Source organism: Helicoverpa zea, chromosome 17, assembly GCF_022581195.2.
Source record: "Helicoverpa zea isolate HzStark_Cry1AcR chromosome 17, ilHelZeax1.1, whole genome shotgun sequence".
In the NCBI taxonomy this organism is placed as follows: domain Eukaryota; kingdom Metazoa; phylum Arthropoda; class Insecta; order Lepidoptera; family Noctuidae; genus Helicoverpa; species Helicoverpa zea.
The window spans coordinates 3,137,265-3,162,313 of record NC_061468.1 but is presented as its reverse complement, the minus strand read 5'-3'; the positions used below and the strand labels follow the sequence as shown (position 1 = coordinate 3,162,313).

Genomic DNA, 25,049 nt, shown 5'->3' with positions numbered 1-25,049 from the left:
TAATTTGTGTAGTTCGCGCGAATTCCGACGAATGCGCGCTTCTTTTTTAAATCTCCGAAGTAATGTGTGCGTTACGCCGTAGAGTTAAGGTTGAATTTGTTACGTTCAGTTTTGGATAGACGCTTCGATGCGCTTCGACTCTGCGCTAGTATAAATCGACCCTAACAGCCAATTTCTTAATCAAAAGTAAAAGCAAAAGTAATGTCATAAAGTAAAAGTAATCAAATTCGTTTTTTCAAGGCTAAAGTAACAGGAAAACTAATAGAAAAAACGAATTTGACCGTTACTTTTACTTTATGACATTACTTTTGCTTTTACTTTTGATGAAGAAATTGGCTGTTAGACTAGCAATCGAGTGATTTTAGTAAAGTCAAATGAAATACACACTACCATGAGTTTCAAGCAATAATATTTGCCGACAAAGTATTATTTTGTATGCAGGAAGAAAATAAAAGACAAAAATAGTTTCAATAAATTATCTTTATTTACACAATATCTCATTCCGTGTATCAAAAAGCCTGTGGCTAAACAACAATACTCAACGAACTCGCGACACATAGGCAAACAACACCGTTGTGCTTGCTGTGACAGAAATAATCTCATATATAAATGTTTTGTGTCTATACATATTTAAAACCTATAAGGCTGCCCGCCCACGCCAGACTTTTTGTAGGACAGATAATCGGACTGATTTTTGAAGGAAGTTCTAATTAGGATTTTCTGACCCATATTTTACGACGTGCGTTGCGTCATTGCTATCAGTGTGTTCTATTTATCTCCGACAAAAATTCGGTCACCGATTTATCGGGCGCGGGTGGACAGCCTTAGTAATAAATTCGCATATAATAGAGGTAAGTAGCCTAATGGTGAGTCGCACCATTTAACTATAATGATTACCTAACCATGTAGTTACTTGATGCCCTTTGGTCAAATTGGCGATTGACAATTGAAAATAGTTTGGTTATCGTTATAGTTAAATGGTGCAACCCACCGTAAACATAACACATATTATGAAGTTACAGATTTCAGTAAGTTTAGAGAAGATATAGTTGAAAAAGATAAGGAAAAATAGGCAAGGCTTTATGCTAAGTTTTAAGTTTATAACAGGTTTATGACATATTTCGATAAACACAGACAACATTAATATGAAACTACTAACGTCTCAACAAAGTACATAAAGTTGGATAAAATAGTCTCATTATATTGTGATCCCTTTACACGTTCGAAGCAGGTGCTCGGTAGCTCCACAAGCCAAGTATAAAAAATGTTAACTTTATAAGATGTGGCGCCAAAAAATACCAACATATTTCTAAGAGGAAAAAACTAACATTATTTTGAGTTGAGAGAAGATTTAATACTAAAGGCACTGACATTTAGAATTAAAATAACGTAATTCATGGAAGTATGGAATACTTAATATATTATTATTGTACGCTCCAGGATATTGGTCGTGATAAAACTTCTTCGACTAATAACAAAATATAGTTTTTACAAAACATAATTAAAACATTTCATTAAAGAGTCAAACATTAACAAAATCATAGTTGTTACCCGTAACCTGTACTTTAAACATACATACAACATATTCTCTGAATTTCATTAAAACAGTCAAGTGACCCCAGTTTTGATATAATTTGGATAAAGATTTGTAAATGTAGATAAAATAAATTAAGCACTATAATTTTATTACCTACAGTAAGTAGTTGGTTTCAAACAATATTTTGTAAGTAGTTATTGTGTCCAAATGGTCCGCTAAAAGCATCCAATATTTGAAAAAGGGTTTAAGATTCAATTATGTACTTTAATACTTCATTCGACTAAGTTATCCGCTCCCGCGAGCCACATTTAGGCCTATCTTAATTTCACCACACAATGTGACAAAGTTCTGGGCAACTTTAGTCGATTATATAAAATCGATAAAATCAAATACACATAGATCTCTTAAAACAGAACAATACAAACAATTATTTTTAAGAAAATAATATTATTTAAAGTTTCTCCTACCATTCGCGATTGTAGTCTGACCTCCATTGACGTATACAACTTGAACTCAAGCAAGACGTTACAAATTAGTCCCGGCTATAAAACCAAGTGTGCGTAACAATTAGTACTAGAACTAATGTACTTGTATCATCAGGACGTTTGCGCCTTCTCGCTGCTTGCCGGGGCGATCGCGGGGGCGGAGCTTGCGGAGTGGGCGGGGCTCGCGGGGGTGGAGGCGGCGGCTTCGATAGCGGGGGCGGAGCTTGAGGCGAGGGCGGGGCGCGGGTCGTGCCCGTCTGCGCGGACGCAAGCCTCGAGGACGAACTTGTTGAATAGCTCTGGCTTGTCTAAGTACACGTGGTGACCGGCGCCGTTGATTACCTGGGAGTAGACATTGTTAAGATTAATTAGCTGTCATTAGCTGACTTAGAAAATCTGTATCTGAATTTGAAAGTGTTGTTTAATAAGTAGGATGGACAGTCGAGTGTGAGCACTCAATCTAACCACAATTTATTTGGAAGAAAGACTGTGCTGATGACATGACAATGATGGTTGGCTTTTTTGAAGATGACATATTATAAATGACAAGCGCCATTAATACACTATTCCTTCACTCTCATAGCCCGATGGGACGGCAATCTGACACGACCGGAGAGAGATCAGGCGCAGGACCGACATTGACGTGCTGTCCGATGCACGAGTGTATCAATCACCAACTTCCAGGCTCCGGGCTGCTTTGTGAAAGTTTCTAAAACCCACAAAGAGATTTCGGCCCGACCCGAGAACCGGGAACTCGAGACAGCCGCGCTTGTGACAGCTAGACCAACGGGGCAGTTACCATACCTGTACATAAGTGTTGGCAGGTCCTCGATGCTCGAGCAGCACCTGTCCGCTGCTGTTGTCGACCCAGGACCGCGAGCCGTACAGCACGGTGATGGGCAGCGCCGGGTCCAACTCGTCCACGCGACGGACCATAGGGTTCTTCGCCCATCCGAACCCAGTCATTAAAGTGTGGAAGGCACTTTCACCGCTGAAAATAGTAAAAATAATGAGATTTCGATGAATTGGGAATCTCCTCCTTTTTGGGGAGGTCGGTTAAAGATAACAATAATTTATTTATTCGTCCCAGACATTAGTTTGCAAAGCGAGTGTGACAACAAAAAATCCTTCTTCGGTGTTTTATCCACAAGGAAGTACATACATAATTTTAGTTAAACTTGAAACGCTGTGAAAGATTTTGCAACGATAGAAAATGGCCAGATCGTGAAAGCATAAAGGCATTGAAATTATTTTTAATTGCCAATAATTTTTCAACATTATCTTTATTGTATGAATAAATAAATAGAGTGTTAAATCAATAAACACAAGTGTGACATGAAGCAACTTCAACTCACCTAGGCGTCTGCGAGTTACACTGGTAGATATACTCAGGTATAACCCTCTCCGCGTCCTGCACATAGTTGAGATACTTCCTGGAGATGTCTGGTCTGGTCTTGCTGACCAGCCACTTGCCAGCCGGGCCGGCCGCTCGGACCGCCCACAGGGGGTTAAGTGGCTGAACTGCTGTGGCTATTGCGCGGACCCAGAGAGGGAGTTGGGCCTTTTCGTACGCGTTCGGGGGACGCTCTGCGAAGCCCCATGGGTCGGCTAGGACTAGGTGACGGACTCTGTAAGGAGAAAAAATGTTTTGAAGGTCTACTTCAGCTATGTTTATAAAGGTAGATAATGTAGATTTTAGGCTTGATAGGCACGAGACCCTTCACAAAAATAATGTATTCTATTCACAAATTAAAATATATTAAAAAACACTTCAAAACTTATTCAGAGCTCTATTTTTTTAATTCGATGGACATATTTGTCATGGTATCATCATCCCACCCGGCCACCTCCCATCAGCCTTTGCCAGTATCCTCTTAGTAGTCCTTAAACGGATTGCAGCTGAGTTCCAAGATTTTATATTGAGCGACTGACAATCAGACCTCCTAAACCCAGTTACCCGGACGACCTGTACATATTTAATATGGGAAATACTCTTAATCACATCACAAACTCTCTTTCACTTCAACTCACCTTTCCGGGTATTTAATAGCATAAGCAGTAGCGATGTACCCGCCGAGACTGTGCCCCAGCAATATGAACTGCGACAGGTTGACCTCGCGTCGCCACTCCTCAACTGACTCTACCCACTGGGCTTCCGCCTTCTGAGCGTCTGACGCGAACTTAGGCCGGGAACTGCGGCCGAATCCTGGATAAATGGGATTAAATTATATTTAAAAAATAATCTGTATGACATTTTAATGTGTGATTTTAATTTGTGTGGTATTTCGTGCTCAGCTTTTAAAAAAGTATTTTAGGCGCCATAGAGCCTAGCTGTTTCCGGGACGCAGCTATGATAACTACATGCCCGTACACGGATAAACTAGGCTTTTTCAACGGGGAAAGAGTAGCTTCCCAACGATAAAAGTAGAGTCAGTCGTTTCGGAGCCTTCGTTTGACGTCGTAACGATTTTTGTGCTATGAAGTAAATGTTTATGATTTATATTTATTTATTAACATATTGTATATGATTTATATTTATTAACTTTTGCCATATAGTCGAATAACCACACCAAATAAATAAATCAACTAAAAACAGACCAACTCTTAACCAAAACTGAACTACCTAAGTACAGGAAGCAATTATACTACCACAATATTTCATCTCGACTTTCATCGTAAAATTTTTACAAACAACATTTTGGAACATTTCCAAAACTCCACAGAGCACGTGAAAACCTACTATTTATCACCTATTTTGCTAGTATTTAAAAGTGTAAGAAAGTTCATTCACCTAGTAGATCGATGGCATAGACGGGCCTTGTAGCGGCAAAGGAGTCGAGGTTAGGGCACCAGAGCGCTAGGCCCGCGCCCATGCCATGCAGCAGCACTAGTGGAGTCTTAGGGGACTCGTCGTTGAGTGAAATGGTCCATATTTTGTCGCTCTGTCCCACCACGCTGCCTATGTCCACGTAGAAACGCTTGTACGCTGTTTTTAAGCCTGGAATCAGATAATTTAAACATTTTAGATAAGGAAAGAAGGAAGCTTTACCTATATTTGAAATCAGGTCAATCTATTTATGTAATATCTGGCAATAGCACATGACCCAAAATGCTTTTAAAGCAATTTGCTTTGCAGTTTAGCGGAACTCATAAGAAATAGGAACCTAGTAAAAATAGTTTAGATTTTAGATTATCTTGATGCAATCAACTAGGCTTGCACATCAACTTTGTGTGAAACTAATTTCCCGATTACAATCTCATAATAAACTACTATGGCCTTATTGTACTACGGGGTTTCTTTATTAAAAGCGATGAAAAATGTGTTTGATATTCTTCTTCAGTAAGCTAAAGGAAGACTACAAGAACTTAATATCTAGGAAGGCTGTTGGGCTCAGGCCAAGTTTTCCAGGTATTCTTTACTCGTAGTCATCTTAAACCACTTTATTTTTAATGAAATTCGGACTCCGTTCGCACTCGGCTGTACTGGTGCCAAGTAGTATATTTCTATGTCCTATATAGTCTGCAAGGCTCTAATGTTTATGATTTTTAGGGCAACCTATTTTAAAAAGTATTATTTTAGCTACTTCAGGTGAAAACTACGACTACTTATACATAGTAGCACACTAAAAAATAACCATCACCCTCAGGTAGGTTTTCAGATACAATAAAATAGATAATAATATTGCTGCAATACAGGTTCTGATAACATGGCCACACTTCCGTTTCACAAAGATAGTACGCTTTGAAATTAAATGCATGAGTCAAAGCGTTATGGCGACAATGTCCAAAGATCAGTTGCGAGTAGCTGTCCTATAATAATAATAATGGCGTCATAGCCGATTGTCAGCCACGACTGCGCAGGACAGTATTATAGTACAAAAGCATCTGTGCAGACACAAGTGCACTTTGCTTCCATGGCCCGATGGGACGGAAATCCGACACGACCGGAGAAAGGCTTTTAAACAGAAACTCTTTAAACAGAGAGTCATTTTATAAAATATGTATTTTTGTATGTATGTATTATCTTTTGCTTTATATATATATGTGTGTAATTTATATATCTTTACTATGTCCTTTTACACAGTCTATCTGCCTACTTCTCTTCATTCTAACTTTCCTACTACGGGTCTGCTGGAAGAGATTTCGATTTAGAAATAAGCAGTACCTTTGTACTATTTCTATGCTATGTCTATTTCTTTTATATGTTCACTGTGTACATAAATTGTAAATAAATAAATAAATAAAGGCCAGGCGCAGAACTCCCGATGCACGCATCAATCACAAACTTACAGATTCCGGGCTGCTTTGTAAGATTCTAAAACCCACAAAGCGATTTCGGTCCGACCGTGTAATCTATCCCGGGACTTCGTGCTTAGCATTCTCTTTAAAAAAAATACGAAAATAGGAAAGCGTAGTAGGTATAGGTAATATTCGATGATACATATTTCAATCATCAAGGTGATATAGTATTAGTGGATTAACAAACGATAAGCCTCGGAAGGTCACCCACTGTGCGAAAAAATACAGCCTTGGCCAAAAGTATTGAGCACCCATGACATCTTTCAGTTTTATGCGGAGTATCAAATAGAAATAAAACAAAACTTTTTTTTTATTTGTAATTTACTATTTATTAATTGAAAATTAATATTTTGTGGGTCCACCCTTTGCCTTAATTACAGCAGAAATTCTTTTTGGTAAACAGCTAACAAGATTTTTTCAGTCTTCAGCAGTAATCGCGTTCCATTCTAGGCGCAGGTAGCGTTTCAATTCTTCTCTGTTGTTAATTGTGTGGTGCCTAACTCGACGCTTTAATAAACCCCATAAATGTTCTATGGGGTTCAGATCTGGCGACTAGGCAGGCCAGTCAAGAAGCTCTATGCTATTTTCCCGAAACCAAGTGCAGTGCGGGCAGATTTGTGGCAAGGCGCGTTATCCTGCTGGAATTTATCACTATCCATGTTCGTGTCACCGAAAAGTTTCGTGAATGAAGGCAGCAACGCAGTTTCTAGCACATTTATGTACTTAGAAGAGTCCATGCGGCCCTCACACAGGAACAATTCGCCAACTCCAGAATCGGTCATGCAACCCCAGTCCATTATACTGCCGCCGCCGTGTTTTACGGTTGGGACCACACACTCTGGCTTAAATTCTACGCCCACCCGGCGATGCACCAAGGGTACACCAGGTGTACCAAAAATCTGCAATAAAGAGAAAAATATTGAGTTCCGGAAATAAAAAGAACTTCCTCTATATGCGTTTAGAATTTAAACCATTTTATATTATTTTGTGAGGGCATTAAATTGACTTACTCACCTCAAAGTTTCATTCGTCTGACCACACAACATTTGACCAATCTTCAGCGGTGAAAGTTCGGTGTTGTAAGGCCCATTTGTACCGAGCTTTTTTGTTGCTCTCGGAGAGCCATGGCTTCTCCCTAACTTTACAGCCTTTCAGACCAGCTTCCTGAAGCCTTCTACGAGTAGTTCGAGCAGAAATCGTTTCCTTCATTTGCTCTGAAAACTCAGCAGCGAGCTCTGAAGATGTTTTTTTCCTATTTCTTAATGACTCTCTGAGTAACTGACGATCCTGACGGCCTATGGTGATGCGTTTGCGCCCGGTTCTCGGTCTATTTTGATGTGATCCGGTATCAGAGAATCGCTGAATAGCATAATGCACGGATCGGCGCGAACATTTGACAGTTTTGGAAATCTCTACTTGTGATTTCCCTTGCTCGTGCAGAAGCTGTATCTGCACTCGTTATTCTAAAGAAAGTTCGTTTCATTTTGGCATATCGCAACTATAACACTTAAAACTTTGAAATAAAATACCAAAGGCGCACTAGATCACTGGATGTTGTCACAACGAGCGATGGTAGCGAACTAGAAAATAAATTCAAAAATTGTAAAAGACACATTTTTTTGCACCCAGGTGTTTTATTGCCAGCTGCGGCATAAGTCATTGTTTTAAAATCTTTGAAGATAACCGATAAAAGAATACTTCAACGATAGATTCGAGTTTCTCCCATAATTACCGCGATCTAGCGAAATTTGTAAGGTGCTCAATACTTTTGGCCAAGGCTGTAGATAATACAGGTTATTACAGATATTATCAGTACAATTTATAATAGGTAATTGATTAGAACAACAATGAATGGTACTCCAAATTTGAGGGCTCAACAGAATTGGCATTTTGTAAGCATGCGGGTCACTGACCTTAGATGATGAGTGATTCAATCTAAACTAGTTTCTACATAGGATTGGCTAATCTAAACTTGTTATGGTCTAAAAAATGGCAATTATTTTACTTGTCTATCGAAGATAACATATCTGATAAAAGGCTTATCCTTACACGCCCCCACGTATCTAATTCAATTAGAGGATTAGAAAATATCCTTGCTTTATACTTCCTTATAGCTTTGGACCTCAACTTTAGAGAATTTCATTAATTCCTTTTAGTTCTTCTTTAAACTAAACATCCGAAACTATGGTTAACTTTAGCAGTTCTATATGACTCAGTAGTTTACTCATACAGGTATAACTCCAAAGTCTAGATAGGTTCAATACACGCTTCTAGTGCAGATAACGCGCCATGCTACTTACTGATTGTTATCAGTCAGCCCGCGCCGTGTATCAAGTGCTTTATGTACTACATCCCGGAACATAATTACGTGATAAAACTGTGCAATTTAGAATTTAGACTAAGGACTCCTTGGTAGCTGTTATAGAGTAAACAAAAGTATATACTCCCGTTGAGTAGGTACTCTCGGTATAAAAAATTGCTCTCTCTAGAAATTACTCAATGCGAAATGGTTCAGAAAAACAGCGGTTTTTTATTTAATTACTGCATTTTTATTAATAGCAATGTAGTAATTATTGGCAGTTTTATCTTATATCACATTATGTAAATTGAGATATGATTTATCATTCCTGAAGTCTAAGGTCCAGAATTGACAAAAGAAATACCTAAAATGCCCAAATATTAAATCGATGATACTTCTACATTGTTCGAGATTATGTTCACTATAGATACAATTAAATAGTTTATAATATCAGCTACGGGGGGAGCCCCTCTAGAGGTACAATTATAGAGACATTACCGTCCAGTAATCGGTATGTTCCGCTCTATGAACATACGAGGGCGTTTATAGCACCTAAAATATAACTTTGAACGATGTATTTGGCAGGATTTACTTGTGATGACCTTCCAAAGGTAGCTGATTGAAGTTTACAGCGATAAGGAATGAGTCAGGTCAGCGTATAATTTTATTTTTACGATTTGTATTGTTTTGTAAGTAAGTTTATGATATGATGACTTATGATAAGTAAATTGTGAGTTACAGTAAAAACTACAAAAGAGTTTCCTCCAACCATTTCCATAGACAACAAACGAAAAAAAATACGTTTGTCTACCCTCATTTACTAATGCCGTTACGAGAAAAACTACATTGTTACAAAAAAATATATCATCCTCCGAGCCTTTTTCCCAACTATGTTGGGGTCGGGTTCCAGTCTAACCGGATGTAGCTGAGTACCAGTGTGACTGCCCTATCTGACCCCCTCAACCCAGTTACCCGGGCAACCCAACACCCCTTGGTCAGGCTGGTGTCAGACTTACTGGCTTCTGACTACCCGTAACGACTGCCAAGGATGTTCAAGTTCAATGACAGCCGGGACCTACTATTTTTTTTACAAAAAAATATACTTACATGATAATATTTTTTTCTCAACATTACGTAGCATTGCATCCGACTGCCGCGTCCAGCTGAACCACCCTCCGGTCCAACTAGAAACACAAAAATAATACATATTTAGAAACAGAAAGAAATGCAGTAAAAAAATAGTTAAATACGACCAACAAAACGTATTTGTTTATTGACCCACACATACAATTGTAATAACCAATACCCTCCCGTACGCAGTCGGGTATAATTAAACTTCCGTGTTAAATAAATTGTCTTTAATATTATAAAGAGACATTGTAGTACTGTAGATTAGCCTGGTGTGTTGGAATGGAGATAGCAACGCGTTTGTGTCTGTAATTTTTTGTATAGATAAGTTATACTAGGTCAACTTAATTTTACTTGATATGGTAGTTAATATAAGTACTTAATGTGCGTTGGTTCAATGAACAATACGTTTGTTGCAATATTAGACACACGCTCAAAAAAAAAACATGGATAAAACAAAAACGCAAATAAAAATAAGTTTATAAGGTTAGTTATTATTATACAAATAGTTTTTTATCTTAGTATTATCAGTTAGTCATATTATTAATCAAAGAATGAAGTCGTTACAATGAGTAGCGTTAGTAAATATATTTTTTAAATTAATAACCAGGGTGTAAAGATAGATTCAATAAAAAATTACTGGTGGATTGCATGAAAGACGATTTTTTTTTTTAATAGGTATTACGATCCTATTTCTTAACGAATGACTGTACGAAAAAAAAAAACGATTTTCTATTAATCTTTGCCTCAATTCAGGACAAGTGCTAGTCAAATAGTAATTGAAAAACTACGATACAAAAATAGGACATTAATTAATTTCCTTTGTATTACTTGTTCGTAGGAAGCGAAGGTCAAAGCTAGACACAGTCCAAGGCTACTCAGTCATTGTAAACCGGTGCGTCACGGACCGGTCACTTTAGTTTCATAATAATGCTGAATCATTGTATAACCAGTAACTAAAAAAAAAACTATCTAAATTCATGTTGTCTAGACTAGACTACTTTATTTACGATGAAACCCTATATTAGATGTCAAAAGCAAGTTCTTGATATGGTGGAACTTTATTTAACCTATACTTATGTATCTATACTAATATTATAAAGAGGAAAACTTTGTTTGTTTGTTTGGTTGTAATGAATAGGCTCAAAAACTACTGGACAGTTTTTAAAAATTCTTTCACCATTCGAAAGCTACATTATCCACGAGTAACATAGGCTATATTTTATCCCGGTACGGGCAGTAGTTACCACGGGACGCGGGTGAAACCGCGAGAAAACGGCTAGTTTTAAAATATATTTTATTTAAAAGAAAAAATCTTTAGTAAATTAATAACTAAATTTTTTATGATTATGAATGTTCAGTATTAATAGATTTTTAGCTTTAGAATTAACTACAATAATAAAAAATCCTATTTTATCAAATGTGCATAACTAATGTAAGCATTTCGACTGCAAGGCCATTTTTTTACAAAACAACTTTTAGATAAACTTTGACCCAAGTTGCTTGTTAACTAAATAATATTTATTTGACTCTGATCCTGGATCCTGATCCTATATTCTATCTTAAATTATAACAGTATCATGACATAACTTTTGTCATTATATTGTTTTATTGGTATTGAGCTGTACAGTCAACTTCAGGTCAGTGGTAACAGTTTTATAGGAAAATCGTACTTATTACTATTGAGTTAAGGTGCATGACAGTAACCACTGATTTGCGGTCTACCGTACATGCTGGAAGAGATTTTTTAAGAAATAAGTTGTACCATTTTCTCTTCTCGTTTTCTTATTACTTGTCTAAATAAACTTGTAAATAGTTTATAGTCGTTAATGTATTTCCCCACAATTAGTAATATTGATTAAAAATAAATAAATAAAAAGTAGCCGAAAATAAATAGAACAAGCATTGACAACTAAAATGGTGACATCAACTGGAAATATATCTTACTTCCATATAATGGACAGAACAGTTCCAATCCATGTCCTGCTAACTGTACTGAAATTTAAAAAGAAAAAACCATCGATATTTAATTAAAAAAGTAATTAATCCAACCTATGAGGTTTATATTAAGACATACAAACTCATGGACTATTATTTGGTTAAAAAGCAAAGTCATGCTAGATAGTGAATGATGAAACAGTTAGGGAAAATCAATAATTCAAAGCCAAGCCTTAAATTATCTCTCTAACATCAAATACACACAAGATGATGCAATTTTATGATTATTTGAAAGATAAGCTGGAACTGAAAGGGTAAATTACACAGTAAAGAAAACCATACAACATACACACACAAATCTTGGTTTATTGGGCAAATAGTCATACAGGCAATCAAACATAAACACACACAAACTTCCTATACACAATGGCTACCCACATGCAGTATACACAAAGCATGGAACGGCTATAATGCTCTGAGCATATTTCAAAATAAATTAGATGCAAATGTGATATGTTTTTTTTTCGGCATGATTAAAAAAATTATAATAGGTGTATGTACTTGGTAATAAAAACGTTATTTTACTATGTTACTATTTAAGGAATAAATTACTCAGTTGTATATTTTTTTTTTGTTGTTTTTAGTTTAGTCTAGAATAAATTAATAAGAACCCATCTGCCGCATTAGGCAAGTCCTGTAAGGGTAGATGTAAGGTTGTGTATAAATAAATAAATAATAGCAGCCATTATGTATAGATTAGGGGAAAACAATCACAAATCACACACACAGACACAAAAGCTATAACACTTGCTTATTGTCGAACACCATTGGTGTGTGCTGAATAAGATTATTTATCTGAAAGAATACCATCATTACATTATCTATACTATTATAAAAAAGACAAATTCATATCTATATTTATAAAAGAAAGTTAAAGCATTGGTACTCAGTTACATCCGGTTAGACTGGAAGCCAACCCTTACATAGTTGGGAAAAGAGGCTTGAAGCATGATGATTTATAAAAGAAATAATGTCGGGACATAATGTCGGGACACTTATAACATAAGAATGGCTGAACTGCTTAAGCTGAAAATTAGAGGACAGGTAGCTTAGGCCTGGGAGAACTAGTAATACAGTATTTGTACAGCAATCTCTAAAATGACTGAATATTTTTTTTCAGTTAAATATAGGTACTTTTCAAATAACAATTTTGTACTGATCATTTTCTTTGCATAAACTGGTAAATGGATAAGCTTTGTTTACATTTTAATTCCATGGTTTAACTTTTGTTCCTTTTTATGATGTTATTTTAAAAAGATACAATCACCATGATTAAGGTGTTTCTAATCAGGAAGTTACATCAGTTTTTAGTAAATTATTTCTCAGTTGATGCAATACTATGTAATCTTTATTTTGTTTGCTTTTACCATTTCAACTTAGTAACTATGTGGTTTATACATACTAGAATATGTACCTATAGATTTATATAGTTTTCATTAATAAATGTAGCATCATTTAGGTACATATTTAAGATACTTAATACTTACTAAACTAATGATGGTATATTGGTTAATCATAATAAACAGTATCTATATTTTTTATTCATGATGTTTATTATGAAAAACCATCATTTATTTGTAACAAATAAATTTGTTTATAGTTCGGCCATTCAGAGAATGCGTTCCTGACACGTCGCGATTGAACTGACGACGTAATAACATTCATTGATTATTGATATAATAATGTTGTTTTAATGCTCCTCAATTGTTAAAACGGTAAACAACCAGCAAAAATATTTTTATCGTAACTGCAACACCATTGCAAAGTTACGTCGTCAGTTCAATCGCGACGTGTCAGGAACGCATTCTCTGAATGGCCGAACTATAATTGTATATCAAAGTAAGACATAGAATAAGCCAAAATTGAGATAATCTTTAAACAACCTTTTTGATTCCCTTAATATTTTTAGAACTGGTCATTAATATATTTCTGAATAATCTAGTTGGTGCAATTTTAAACCTATGAGACTTGGTTTAAGAAGACGGTGGGTATAAAATGTATAATGAAATCAAAGTTTATTGATCCAACATGGGATGAAGGGATATCAGGAAATTATTTAGCTGCAGTGCATGAAACGATGGAATAGTAAGCAAAGAAAAATGTAATGTTATGTCAATTACCTTAGAAAGCCAATAATGACATGATAAATGAACGGCATGAGATATTGAGTCCAAATATAACAACACGGAATGTGAAGTCTTGGCATAACAGTTGTGAGGCTCAAGTGCTCTCTGATGAATACCTACAAAAATATCAACACCTCAAACATGACCATAAGAAATATAAGCAGAGGCAAATGCTGGCTACATACGAAAATTGTTAAGCAATTGCGCAATAATGATACGCCGAAATTAAATGAGATATAAATTACGAATAAAAATATTTATGTTATACCTGGATTCCGTAGACTCAAGATTCAATTCACTACCCATTTGGTCACTAGTACTAATTCAATAAACACATATCACTTCCGCGTTAATTAATACTTTCGTTATCGGCACGATTTCAAGTAAGCATGTTATTTCTCTCTAAATGCGTAAAACAAAATGCCAAAAAATTAAAATTGAAGATTTGACGTGATGTTTTAACTGTCATTCTGACGTTCGTATTTCAGCGCAAACGTTCAAAAACACCAAAACCTGTAAATGATGTAATAAACATCTAAAAGCTAGATAAAGAAATCGTAAAAGAAGTTGAATAACATTTTTATTGAATGCATAATTAACATCAAGTTATTTTCCGTTATAATTAAGCGTCGATAAAAAAATGAAGTCACTTGGAAAAAAACTATGGGAAACAACGGGAGGTACGGCTTATGTTGCTATGGCAACGAAAATTTAGAAGACACTGAAAAACAGAACGGCTTGATCAAAACAAAACACGAATACTTAATTAACTTTAAAATGCAGCTATCGGCAGTTCAACCTGTGTTTAAGTTGGAATTAAATCATAAGGTCACGCCAGATGTGGTGACCATTGCAAAATATGATGGAACACATCCCTGTCTCACAGCCTCTGCTGGATATGATAAAGTTAATACTCATAGAGCGATAAAAACATTAGCTTCATGTAGTTTTGATATTATTTTCCTCTTTACCTACTTTTATTCCTAGCATTGACGAATACCTAATCTTTTACGTTTTAATAAGAGTAATTCCTATTTAAAAACTTCTAGATTATTATCCATCACCCACACGGCGGAGTGGCCAGCGGTCGTGCGCAGCGATCACAGGCTCACAGCGAGGTCTCAGAACTGAACCTTAGCCAGGCCATCATAGCGCTCGCGGCTGGACCACTGCGTCCTGACACGGGCAGAGACATGCTGCTCATTGGGTCACCTACACAGATCCTAGGTTTGTGCTATCAACAATATGCGACTATAAGGCCCTCTGAGCGAAAATTCAGTCATCTCATGATTGATTCCAGCTTACGATGTCCACGACAATACGGACCTCTTCTTCAAAGAGGCTCCGGATGGCGTTAACGTGATCATAGCGGGGTTCTTTGGTAAGCACACAGAAACCCTAGCAATTATCGGTGGGAACAGTTCCGTTCAAGCCATTGACTGGCAAGGGAATGAAGTCTTCTGGAATGTTGTTAGCGGTAAAGTTTGCGCTATGATTACTTTCGATTTTGATAAAGATGGGGAGAATGAGGTAAGAGAAAATGGTCAGTTAGACATCTATTATTGTTTTATTTAAGAACTCATTTGTTGACTGTACCTACCCTCCTTGCAGCTCCTCATTGGATGTGATGATTCATTTATTAGAGTCCTAAAGAACAATCAGTTCATAGCCGAAATTGCTGAAACGGGGCCTATATTGTGTCTGTCTCCCGTAAACGAAGTAAGGTTCGCATATGGACTAGCTAACGGTACCATTGGAATTTATGAAGAGGGGATACGACTTTGGCGAGTTAAGGTAGACAAATATTCGAGATCGAGATATATGTAATTAAAAAAAATATTCACGCTAAATCTGTTTCACAGTCCAAGCAAAATGCACTAGCACTCCAATGGTCAGGGGAGACCCTGGCATGCTGCTGGTCAAATGGTCGTATTGACTGGCGCGAGGGCAATACGGGACGGGTGTTACGAAGAGTGCAGATGCGGGCGAATGCAGCAGCAATGTTGTTGGCGGATTACCGCTCCGTTGGTGCTCCGGATCTCGTCTGTGTCTCCGACAGAGGCGAGGGTAAGTGGTTATTTATACTGTAGTAGTAGCGATAACTGAAAACTTTAACTTTGTGCACTTCTAACGGGGACCTCAATACAGAAGTACTCCGGTTCAAAAATAACAGTGCAATATCTTACCCAACAGTATTAGGATACCCACCTTACCAAGAGAATACCGGCTTCAACTCAGCATCAAAGAACATGGCCTCTGAAGAGGACAGGCTAGCCATAACCGAGCTGTTCAATAAGAAGCAGGCCCTGATGGTAGAATTGCAGCACTACGAGGCTAACGCTGCAAGTGGAAGCGTTAGCCTGGAAAACCTGGAGCGACCTGCGTCAGCTATGCCTACAAACACGAGGCTGCAGGTGGCTGTTCTGCATACCGTAGATGAGGTAGGCACAACTTCGTAATCGGGAACTATACTTTTTGTCACCAAAATTTATATTTGTCATCAAGTTGTATCACCTAATAAATAGATCTATCGCCACGAAATATTTTCGTTCTCAGATAAACAAAGAGTGTTCCCAGGTATGAATTAGCAAATTATTGTTAATATAATGTGTAAGATATGAGATGGATTACCAATAAAATTGTAGTGCATTACATGAATATAAACTTCGTTCTTATAATAATAGTTTTATTACTTAAATAATAGCTTGGTGCTCAAAATGGTAGATCTGTCACCAAATAAATCGATTAATCGATCCCTGACTGCGACTCCTTTTTATTTGTTATTTTGTCACCAATACAGTAGTTACATTTTATTTCGTTCAGTTATTAAAATAATGTATTCGTTACCAATTTAATACATCAGTTTATAATTTTAATAAAAATATGTTCAAAGGGAAGAGGAAGGGAAGGGAGACAAATTGGCGCGCTTTCGGGCCTCAACGAATGGGTTGTAGGTTGGTTGTAGGTACGATCATACGATGCGGGGCGCGGGCAGTGAGATTTTTAACAATAAATATTGATTATTTTGACTTTGATTAATTGTTTTATTTACTATTCAGCTAGAAATTTAATTTAAATATATTTATACTACCTGTGGAAACTAAAGCCCTTGGGGGGAGGCACATGGCCAGTTAAGTAGTAGACTCTTTTGGTTGAAATGATGATGACGACCACCCTACATTTTTAGACCTTCATGAAATTTTCTAGTGATATAATATATGATTTATTGGTGATCTCTTTAAATTAGTTTGCTTAAATACTATTAGGACAAACCTATTATAACACATACAAAATCATTTATTTGGTACTTGACCCCATATCTCCATGATTTTCGGTAATTTATTGTGGAAATGATTTTATATTGTTTGGTGACTACATTTGGTGACAAATCTACTATTTTGAGGGCAAACCCTATTATTTAAGAAACACAAAATGAATTAAATTGGTGACAGCTTAAATCATACCCTTCGTAATCCACATCACGAAAACTATGTTTATGTGTGAGCGTTAAGAACCTCTTATTCAACGGTAATATTATGAACGACGTAGATGGCCTAAATAACTGCCAAAAATAGTAGATGATTATATAATTGCCATTCTCCCCAGCTTGGTATATCATTGTGGGTGTACTTTTAGGGCTGCCTGCAACTAGCAGTATCAACGAACAATGAGACGATCGTTCGTGCAGCTCTCGTACTGGCGGAGGGTATCTTTGAGACCGGGGAGACTTTCGTGCGACATCCGCATCCTTCTAAACTCAGGTCTTTGCTCCATGTGCCTTTGCGACCACCACGCGATGTGCCCGTTGATGTTCATATCAAGGTAAGTGTGGCTTTTGGCGTGTCGTGGTTATTTTTGTTGGTTGCAAAAAATCCTAAGACCCCTTCGTTATGATTCAGGCTCTCATTGGTTACCCAGATAGTGAACAGTTTCATATTTTCGAGCTGACAAAGCAGCTTCCGAGGTTCGCCATGTACCAGTTGATCAACAAGGAAGTACGTAACAAAGGGAACAGCTACGTAACTTTCCGAATTACCGAAAGGGTGCAAAGAATCTGTATTTGGGTGAACCAGAACTTCCTTCTTGATGAAGAGTTGGACCTGGAGTCAGAAGAGACTAAGGAATTACATGTGAATCTTCTGTGTTTGCGAGACCAGTCATTTTTGTTCCTGGACTTTGGGGCTGATGGACAAGTGAAGTTCAGCACCCATGACATAAGACTGGCTGGAGATCTTATACAGAGCCTAGCTCTATTTTTGAATTTGGCTGATTTACAGGTTTGTTCATTTTAAGATGACATCATATTCTAGAAAATCACGAGTGCTTGGTAATTACACGAAGGAGCTAAATAAACAAAACAAATACCAATGAAATGTACTTAATAATTTATTAAACTTAAATCGAAATTGCTTACAATCTACACTGAATAATGAATCTCACTGGCCGTACAGTTCAACGAAACCAACGCACTTAACTGGGTTGAAGAAAAACATATTGTTGTGAGGAGGTTCTCTCTGGCTTACAGCCTTTACTACCTCCTGGCCGATGACTCCTCCAATCACAGCAGCAGCACCAGACACTGTGCCAAATACATCGAGAAGTAATGCATCTACAATAAACCCAGCCGGCAATGACAATTCCTTCACAAGCTCATCCCTCATACGCAACAGAGTTTTGGTATCCTCTTTCCTCTTAGCCGGGTCTGGGTTTCTATTGTATTCATCTTTGAAGCGCAGTAAGATCTTCATAACGAAGTACGATGGATCACCGCGCCGTAGCCTAGAACGCATCTCAGGCTTCATCCAGTCTACAGATAGAGCATTCTGAAGTGGAACATAAATAGCTCTGCGCTTTACAGTTATACTGACAGTTTCGCGAGCATTCTTCTCTGCTTCATCTGACCCTCGTTTGACGGCTTTGTGTTGAACGATTTCCTCGGAGTATTCGTGGTCGACGAGGTCAGCAAACATATATCCGTACATGCCCCAGACATCGCCACACAGGAATTTCTTGTTTCTGTCGCGGCAAGCGTTGTTGATACGCTCAAGTTGTTCTTGCTTCAAGCCTGTTGCACAAACAATATCGTACTCGGCGAAATAACTATCGGGCAGGTTATCAACAGACTTCGTCTCCGCTGTAATCTCTACCATTGGGTTCAAAGCCCTCGCCCTGGTTAGCGAAGCTTCCGCCCTGTTCTCTCCGATTTTATCAGGCGGAGCCAAAAACTGCGAGTACAGATCTATTTCCTTTAGCTTCTCATTGTCTAACAAACATACACTCTTTACACCGGACAAAATAACATTCTTTGCAATTTCAGCGCCGAGTCCCGCTATCCCGATGATTAAAACTTTCGATGCACGTAACCTTTTCTGAGATTCCAGTCCCCACAGACGGATTTGACGGTCGTATTGTTCCGCCTCTGCCTCAGACAATTCAATATCGTTGTTTTCAACCATTTTCATACAATTATTTTTACAAATCTTCCAAAACCCGGTTCTCGCTATTCACAGAATTTGACAACTCCCCCACGCCGGCAATAACTGACGCGGCGCCATTGTTATCGAATAGAGACGTCAACTGCAAACTCGACTAAAAATGTACCATAGACAAACAGTATTAGCGGGAATTTTAAAATTTCAGTCCATTGCCCAGTTTCCCGAAGCCGAAAAGAAACTTCGTGAAGAAATGGACCATGTGTCCCAAATAGGGGAGATGCGGTCTCGGTTAGCCGCTGAGACGGCAGAGCGAGCACAACTTATAACAGCTTTATTGCCTGCTGCTCAGGACGCGGCAGCATATGATTTGTATGTTCTTCCTATAAAAATCTAATTCCAAACTGTAAAGAAAACTCGGGATTAAATAAATCAAATTCAATTTTCAGAAAGGAAATGTTAAACCGTTACAAAGAAGTTGTTATGCTGAATGAGGAACTACTTACGGGTTGTTATATCAGACGCTCAACTCAAGAGCAAGCAGTCACTGCTCTCAAGAGCTTGCACACAATTTTGCAACAGGCTGTTAGACTTCGAGGTAATATCAATTTAGTGTATCTAATTTGAATTAATTTTCGAACCGCTAACGATTGAATTGTTTCCAGTTGGTAAATACGGCAAGGCAGTCGTAGCAGCAAGTAGAAAAGCGGTACAAGACAATAATATTGAAGCTCTTATCAAGATTATACAAGTTGGGGATTCTTCAATGATATAACTTTTTCAAAAATATTTTGTTATTTATTTCATGTATTAAAAAATTACATTAAACTTATTCTAATCAGTCAGTTATGAACAGATCACATTATTATTTTACTGTTTGAAATTAGTTACTTGATATTAAAATATAAATGAATTATTTTAATTGAAATTGTACTTTTTTACCTATTTAAAAAAAGATCTATTTTTGCGTGTAGTCAATGCAATTAATTGGTGAACGAAAATAAAGGCCTATGGGAAGTGATGCAACATGGATCAACGAGCCTATTAAATGGCGCGCTCTTTTGTTAATTTAAAATCTAATTTCAACAACAGAAGTACAATTAGACAATAATTTGCTTTGTGGCATAATGTACGTCATCAGCACTGATATTCAATAACAGTCTAGGTTCAGCTGGTTTAGGTTCTAGCAGTAAAAGCCTTAGTGCAGCCAGTCTAGTACATATAGCTTGAGCTTGAGACGGCGTTGGCGCGCGGATAGAAGGCGCAGTCTTGTATGGACGACCGTCGAGGGCAACTATGGCGGCTGCTGTTTGTAAAGCGCGGGAAAGTGTTGTTTCGTCTGAGCCTGTTCTTTCCACCTGAGAGAAAACAAATATAAAAACATTTTTGAAGCTAAACATACACAGAATACCAAACAATATTATCTTTACTAATCTATACTAACAACAACCTGGGGCCCGATTCTCCTAATTTTACTTAAGCAACATACGATTCACGTTCGACTCGATTCGACTGATATCCGATCCCGACTCGATTACGATTGAAGCGTATGTGGCATTCCGCTATTTTTTCTTTGAAATAAACGTTTTTATCCTTTTTTGTCATTCAATAATGAATTATATTGTCTGCAAATGATTTACGATTGCAAAATGATTGTACCGCAAACTGCCGTATAGACCAAAATGACCAAAATAGCAGACCAATCGCACACCAATCAAATGTCAATCGAATACGATTGGTCTTTTATTAGTAGCAGAATGCCCGATATGGTTAAAACTGCTATTGCGATCATATTGCGATTCGATTTCTATTCGATTTTGACATTATTAACTTAGGAGAATCGGGCCCCTGTTGTACCTTAAAGACTCCGAATCTACTAAACTAGTTTGAGCAATTATTTCACTGTTGGAAAGCTACAGTATCTCCGAGTATCATAGGCTATATTTTATATGGGTACAGGAAGTTTCATTACATAGAACAGTAGAAGTAACACAGTAAGTACATGATATAATGTTTCATTATCTCATTTTGCATGTAAGAGGGTTTTAATGCAGTGCAGTTGGTACTGCTCGTCTTGTTTTGGTAGATAATAGTGGCTTAAATATCACACCTCAGCAGCCACAGCCCTCAACATGAGTCTCTCAGCAGGCGAGCAGTTCCGTATCGCGCGTACAGCGGCACTCGACGCGGCTTCTCCTAGCGCTTGCTGCACCTCCTTCAGGCCCGCGCCCTCTGGCCCCGCCAGTTCTAGAGCACGGGAGCATAGAGCTAGCGCCCGTCGAGCGTCGCCCGATACTGCTGCTACTTTTCTGTAACATTGAGTTTTTTATTATCTTCCCACAAAGGAGGAAGTTCTCAATTCGTCGGAATATTTTTTTAAATGTAAAATTCTAGAGCACATAGCGTGTGTTGATTTTTGTTGAAATGTTCTATTGACTGATTCGTAAAAAAACAAAAAACGATTCGTTTTGCTTGTAGGTGGTAACTTTTGGCGTTTATTCTTATAAACAATTGTTATATGAGTTAGGAAAACATAGATTCTTTTTATAGGAAATGGACTTAAAGCATGAGTAAGTTAACTTTCCATAAAATTAAGTACATAGGTTTGGTGTATAAACAGCATACATATATTGAATTTGAAAACCTGGAAAGCTAAATTAGCTTATTCAAACACACCTAGCAATAAGTTGAACAGCATCCGCAGTAACATTGGCGCCGGCCAGCCTCAAGGCGACAATATTCTGCAGCTGCGTGTGAGTGTATGGCGGGAAGGTGAGGCGCGTGAGGCCGAGGCGCGACGCCACGCGCGCCGCCAGCGCTCGCTCCGGCAAGTCCATGGTGTTGGCGACGGCCAGCACAGTCAGTAGGGCTGTGTTGTGGGCTGCCCATTCCATTATGCTGTAAAGGACGTCTTGACGACGGGTGCAGAGCGCGTCCAACTGAAAGATACATTTGGCATTCAATGTACAGCCAAGTAGCTCTGTTTGTCTGAAGTTACATTATATAAACGGAGTACCTTTGGAGAAGCAGTATTTTGATGGGAACTTAACTAAAGATTTTAAAAATTATTAAAAAAACCATGTACTTTAAGATATTAATCTAACAAAATAAAGTATGTAATATGTTACCTCATCAACAAGTAATACTGTAGGTGTCCTTCTTGGTCCAGGATTTGTGAATCTCTTCTCTAAAAGGGCGCAGGCTTGTTCCCATACTACAGATTTACCTACAAGATAGAAATAATATTAACTGGATATGTTCTTTTTTCGTTTACTAGAAATAATCACAACACAAGTATATAAACAGAAATATTTTTTGGAAATGAAAAGTTCTATCATACCAGTCAGCTGTTTGTATATTTGCACATAAGCTTGGCGAGGTTCTGCTATCCTCATGCCATTGACCTCTACCAGCTGAAAGTCAGGCAAATCAACTTCTTCCTTCAAATATTTTAGGGCTGAACACACAGTTGCAGTCTTGCCTGTGCCTGGCACGCCTGATATGTACATACACCTGGAGCAAATACATGATCAAGTGCTAAACTAAACTATGGTCATTTTTATTTAAATTTAGATTAGAACTAATGTGTGAAAAACTTACCCACTAGTACTATCAAGGAGTTTTGACCTAACAAATGACAGTATTTCTTCCATCTGACTTTCCCTGCCAGGTAGGGCCCTGTTTTCTTTGAGGAATTCTGGAAATGCAATGTGAAAATTATAATTACAATGATATGGTGAGCACTTGAAGTATCATGTATTAAATAAGAAAAAAGTCCTTACCATCAACATTGTCTATGGAATGAGCCCTGTTATGTAAAGTTGGAGTTAGCTGGCTAGTCAATATTCTCTTAGTCACACTGCGTCTAGGCGTTTGAGCTGGAGTCCTAGTCCTAGGAGTTTTTGGAGTCTTAGGCGTTTTAGGAGTGCGAGAAGAAATCATAAAATCATCATCACTTTCTGACATTTTACGAGCAGCCCTTCTAGGTGTCCTCTTCACTGGTGAAACTTCAGGCTCCTGATAATTAACTGTTGTCTTTGTTCTACCTGATCTAGTTGTAGAAGTACTCCTTTCTTCATCTTCAAACACTAAAACCTTTTTAGGAGTCTCCTCATTTGTTATTTTAGATATTGACTGCTTTCTTTTTGGAGTGGTTGGTACATGCTGTCTTATGATGAGAGTTGGTAGTTCATCATCAGAGGTTTCCTTAAGTTCCATAGACAAAACATCCTCAATGGTATTTTTAGATAACTTCTTAGAACTCTTTGGAGTTTCTGTAACTTTTTTGGGAGTAGTGGTTGGTGTACCTTTTTTAGGGGAATCCTTTTCATTTTTGTCAGCTAATATTGCTCTTTTGAGTAGCAGTTTTGTACCGTCATTTTTGCTGATACTCCAGTTCTTTTCAGAGAGGGATACTCTACTCATTCTTTTGACTAAACTGCTTGGCGTTTTTGGTGTAGCTGTCTTAGATGGAGTTTTATTAGGTGTGTTTAGTAATGCTAAAGCCTTTCTTTCTTGGTCTAAAACTGGTTCAATTAATACTTTACGTCTGCCCATAGCCATAAGGCGGTATCTGCATATGTAGTTGTATGGTTTACTATCACCTTCATCCATGTCTTTTGTAAATGTGAGGGTAATGGTACACTTTTTGAAGAAAGTTTCAATTGACACATCTTGGTTGAATGGACGATGGTCTTCTATTACCTGAAAATATCGTTAAAACCATTTTTTTTTTACAAAAGAATATCGTTATTTTATGTTGTAAAAATATTTCCAAAGTACCTATTTGTTCATATAAGACTTAAATAAATATAACTCACCTCCTTTTCGTGAAAACTTATGGGCTCTATGTTATTGAAGCACCAATTTGGCAGGTCACCGGGTCTCGAGTACCACTGAACTTTGGCTCTAAATGGATCACTGGAGTTGGAACGGTCTTCATAAAGAGATATAATTCGAGCCGCATCACAACCAGTCTCCGTATCGGGTTCCGCCGCGTCAGCGTTTGAAATAAGAACATAATCACCAATCCCAGCTATGATATTACCGAACTGAAACTTTCTAGTAAAAGTTAATTTATGATACGAAGGCTCACGGATATTGAAATAGTTTGGAATTTGCAGGTTAACTTACTCGTAGTGATGAAATGATGGGGTCAAACTTTGTGGATCATTTACTTCCTCACTTAACCACGTGACGGTTTTCGGCATTGCTCTTTTTCTAGGCATTTTGGATTATATTTGGCTATCTACTGTGCTTGGAACTTCAATATTTTCTTCAGTCGAAATGTTGTTACCGTTGTGTCAAATTAATTGTCAATGTTTGCCGTTTCCCGCCAATTGAACGGATTGGTGGTCTGAATGGCATTGTTTATAGATATAGGTGCACATAAAGTTGTGACTATTATATAGCAAATATATGGCAAAGAACGTTTTTGTTTTTGTTTCAGTAACCGAGATCTACAGCGATGAAACGATTCCAAGCTATCAGTATCCGCTCCCGGGTCCAGAATTCGTTGCTACAAAAAAAAATATGCATATATAGCGTTTACAGAACTACTAACCGTTATTACAGTGTTTACTACAAAATCTTAAATATAAATTGCTTCGAGGCTATTTGTTTCCTATATATTTTTTTAAACTTTGGTTATAAGTTCACTGATTCTTGTTAATAATTCTTGAATTTTTTGCAATGGTAAAAATGTGTCTTCGTAAACGTTTGGCATAGCGAAATGTGTAACAATGT

The 25,049-nt window shown here is 37.5% G+C and overlaps 4 protein-coding genes across 10 annotated transcripts; 1 reads left to right on the top strand and 3 right to left on the bottom strand.

Moving 5' to 3' along the window:
- Nucleotides 1-462: 462 nt before the first annotated feature.
- Nucleotides 463-14,312, bottom strand: LOC124638099 (1-acylglycerol-3-phosphate O-acyltransferase ABHD5). 6 transcript variants are annotated; one of them, XM_047174937.1, is made up of 9 exons: nt 14,141-14,286; nt 13,867-13,988; nt 11,696-11,743; nt 9,728-9,804; nt 4,814-5,020; nt 4,054-4,228; nt 3,378-3,650; nt 2,827-3,013; nt 463-2,364 (listed from the first exon to the last, which is right to left on the bottom strand). In XM_047174937.1, the coding sequence occupies exons 2-9, from the start codon at nt 13,950-13,952 to the stop codon at nt 2,134-2,136; spliced, it is 1,284 nt and encodes a 427-aa protein (XP_047030893.1). In that variant the 5' UTR covers nt 13,953-13,988; nt 14,141-14,286; the 3' UTR covers nt 463-2,133. The 6 variants fall into 6 exon arrangements, with proteins under 6 accessions (XP_047030893.1, XP_047030895.1, XP_047030894.1 ...); XM_047174939.1 differs by lacking the exon at nt 13,867-13,988 and having other exon boundaries at nt 14,141-14,312; XM_047174938.1 differs by lacking the exon at nt 11,696-11,743.
- A 208-nt stretch (nt 14,313-14,520) lies between these two features.
- LOC124638172 (Bardet-Biedl syndrome 2 protein homolog) lies at nt 14,521-20,136 on the top strand. Of its 2 annotated transcripts, XM_047175059.1 has the most exons (11): nt 14,521-14,778; nt 14,922-15,099; nt 15,173-15,402; nt 15,484-15,666; nt 15,735-15,939; nt 16,066-16,313; nt 17,509-17,694; nt 17,772-18,149; nt 19,513-19,676; nt 19,754-19,902; nt 19,970-20,136. In XM_047175059.1, the coding sequence occupies exons 1-11, from the start codon at nt 14,536-14,538 to the stop codon at nt 20,077-20,079; spliced, it is 2,274 nt and encodes a 757-aa protein (XP_047031015.1). In that variant the 5' UTR covers nt 14,521-14,535; the 3' UTR covers nt 20,080-20,136. The 2 variants fall into 2 exon arrangements, with proteins under 2 accessions (XP_047031015.1, XP_047031016.1); XM_047175060.1 differs by lacking the exon at nt 17,772-18,149.
- LOC124638173 (SUMO-activating enzyme subunit 1) lies at nt 18,241-19,414 on the bottom strand. Its single transcript, XM_047175061.1, has one exon. The coding sequence runs from the start codon at nt 19,332-19,334 to the stop codon at nt 18,309-18,311; it is 1,026 nt and encodes a 341-aa protein (XP_047031017.1). The 5' UTR covers nt 19,335-19,414; the 3' UTR covers nt 18,241-18,308.
- Nucleotides 20,081-24,800, bottom strand: LOC124638170 (origin recognition complex subunit 1). Its single transcript, XM_047175058.1, has 9 exons — nt 24,438-24,800; nt 24,125-24,365; nt 23,087-24,008; nt 22,905-23,001; nt 22,645-22,817; nt 22,433-22,530; nt 21,981-22,243; nt 21,415-21,613; nt 20,081-20,662 (listed from the first exon to the last, which is right to left on the bottom strand). Exons 1-9 carry the CDS (start codon nt 24,530-24,532, stop codon nt 20,405-20,407), a joined length of 2,346 nt encoding a protein of 781 aa, XP_047031014.1. The 5' UTR covers nt 24,533-24,800; the 3' UTR covers nt 20,081-20,404.
- Nucleotides 24,801-25,049: the final 249 nt, after the last annotated feature.

Excerpts from the sequence above, each read along its gene's own strand:
- LOC124638099 (XM_047174937.1), bottom strand. The coding sequence starts at position 13,952 with ATGCCAAGACTTCACATTCCGTGTTGTTATATTTGGACTCAATATCTC. Across the intron at positions 11,744-13,866 it reads GTCATTATTGGCTTTCTAAG|TACAGTTAGCAGGACATGGA; the intron begins GTAATTGACATA and ends TTTAAATTTCAG. Across the intron at positions 3,014-3,377 it reads TGTAACTCGCAGACGCCTAG|CGGTGAAAGTGCCTTCCACA; the intron begins GTGAGTTGAAGT and ends TACTATTTTCAG.
- LOC124638172 (XM_047175059.1), top strand. The coding sequence starts at position 14,536 with ATGGGAAACAACGGGAGGTACGGCTTATGTTGCTATGGCAACGAAAAT. Across the intron at positions 15,667-15,734 it reads TACGACTTTGGCGAGTTAAG|TCCAAGCAAAATGCACTAGC; the intron begins GTAGACAAATAT and ends TCTGTTTCACAG. Across the intron at positions 18,150-19,512 it reads TGAATTTGGCTGATTTACAG|TCCATTGCCCAGTTTCCCGA; the intron begins GTTTGTTCATTT and ends TTAAAATTTCAG.
- LOC124638173 (XM_047175061.1), bottom strand. The coding sequence starts at position 19,334 with ATGAAAATGGTTGAAAACAACGATATTGAATTGTCTGAGGCAGAGGCG.
- LOC124638170 (XM_047175058.1), bottom strand. The coding sequence starts at position 24,532 with ATGCCTAGAAAAAGAGCAATGCCGAAAACCGTCACGTGGTTAAGTGAG. Across the intron at positions 23,002-23,086 it reads TTCCATAGACAATGTTGATG|AATTCCTCAAAGAAAACAGG; the intron begins GTAAGGACTTTT and ends TTGCATTTCCAG. Across the intron at positions 21,614-21,980 it reads GCTGTTCAACTTATTGCTAG|AAAAGTAGCAGCAGTATCGG; the intron begins GTGTGTTTGAAT and ends TCAATGTTACAG.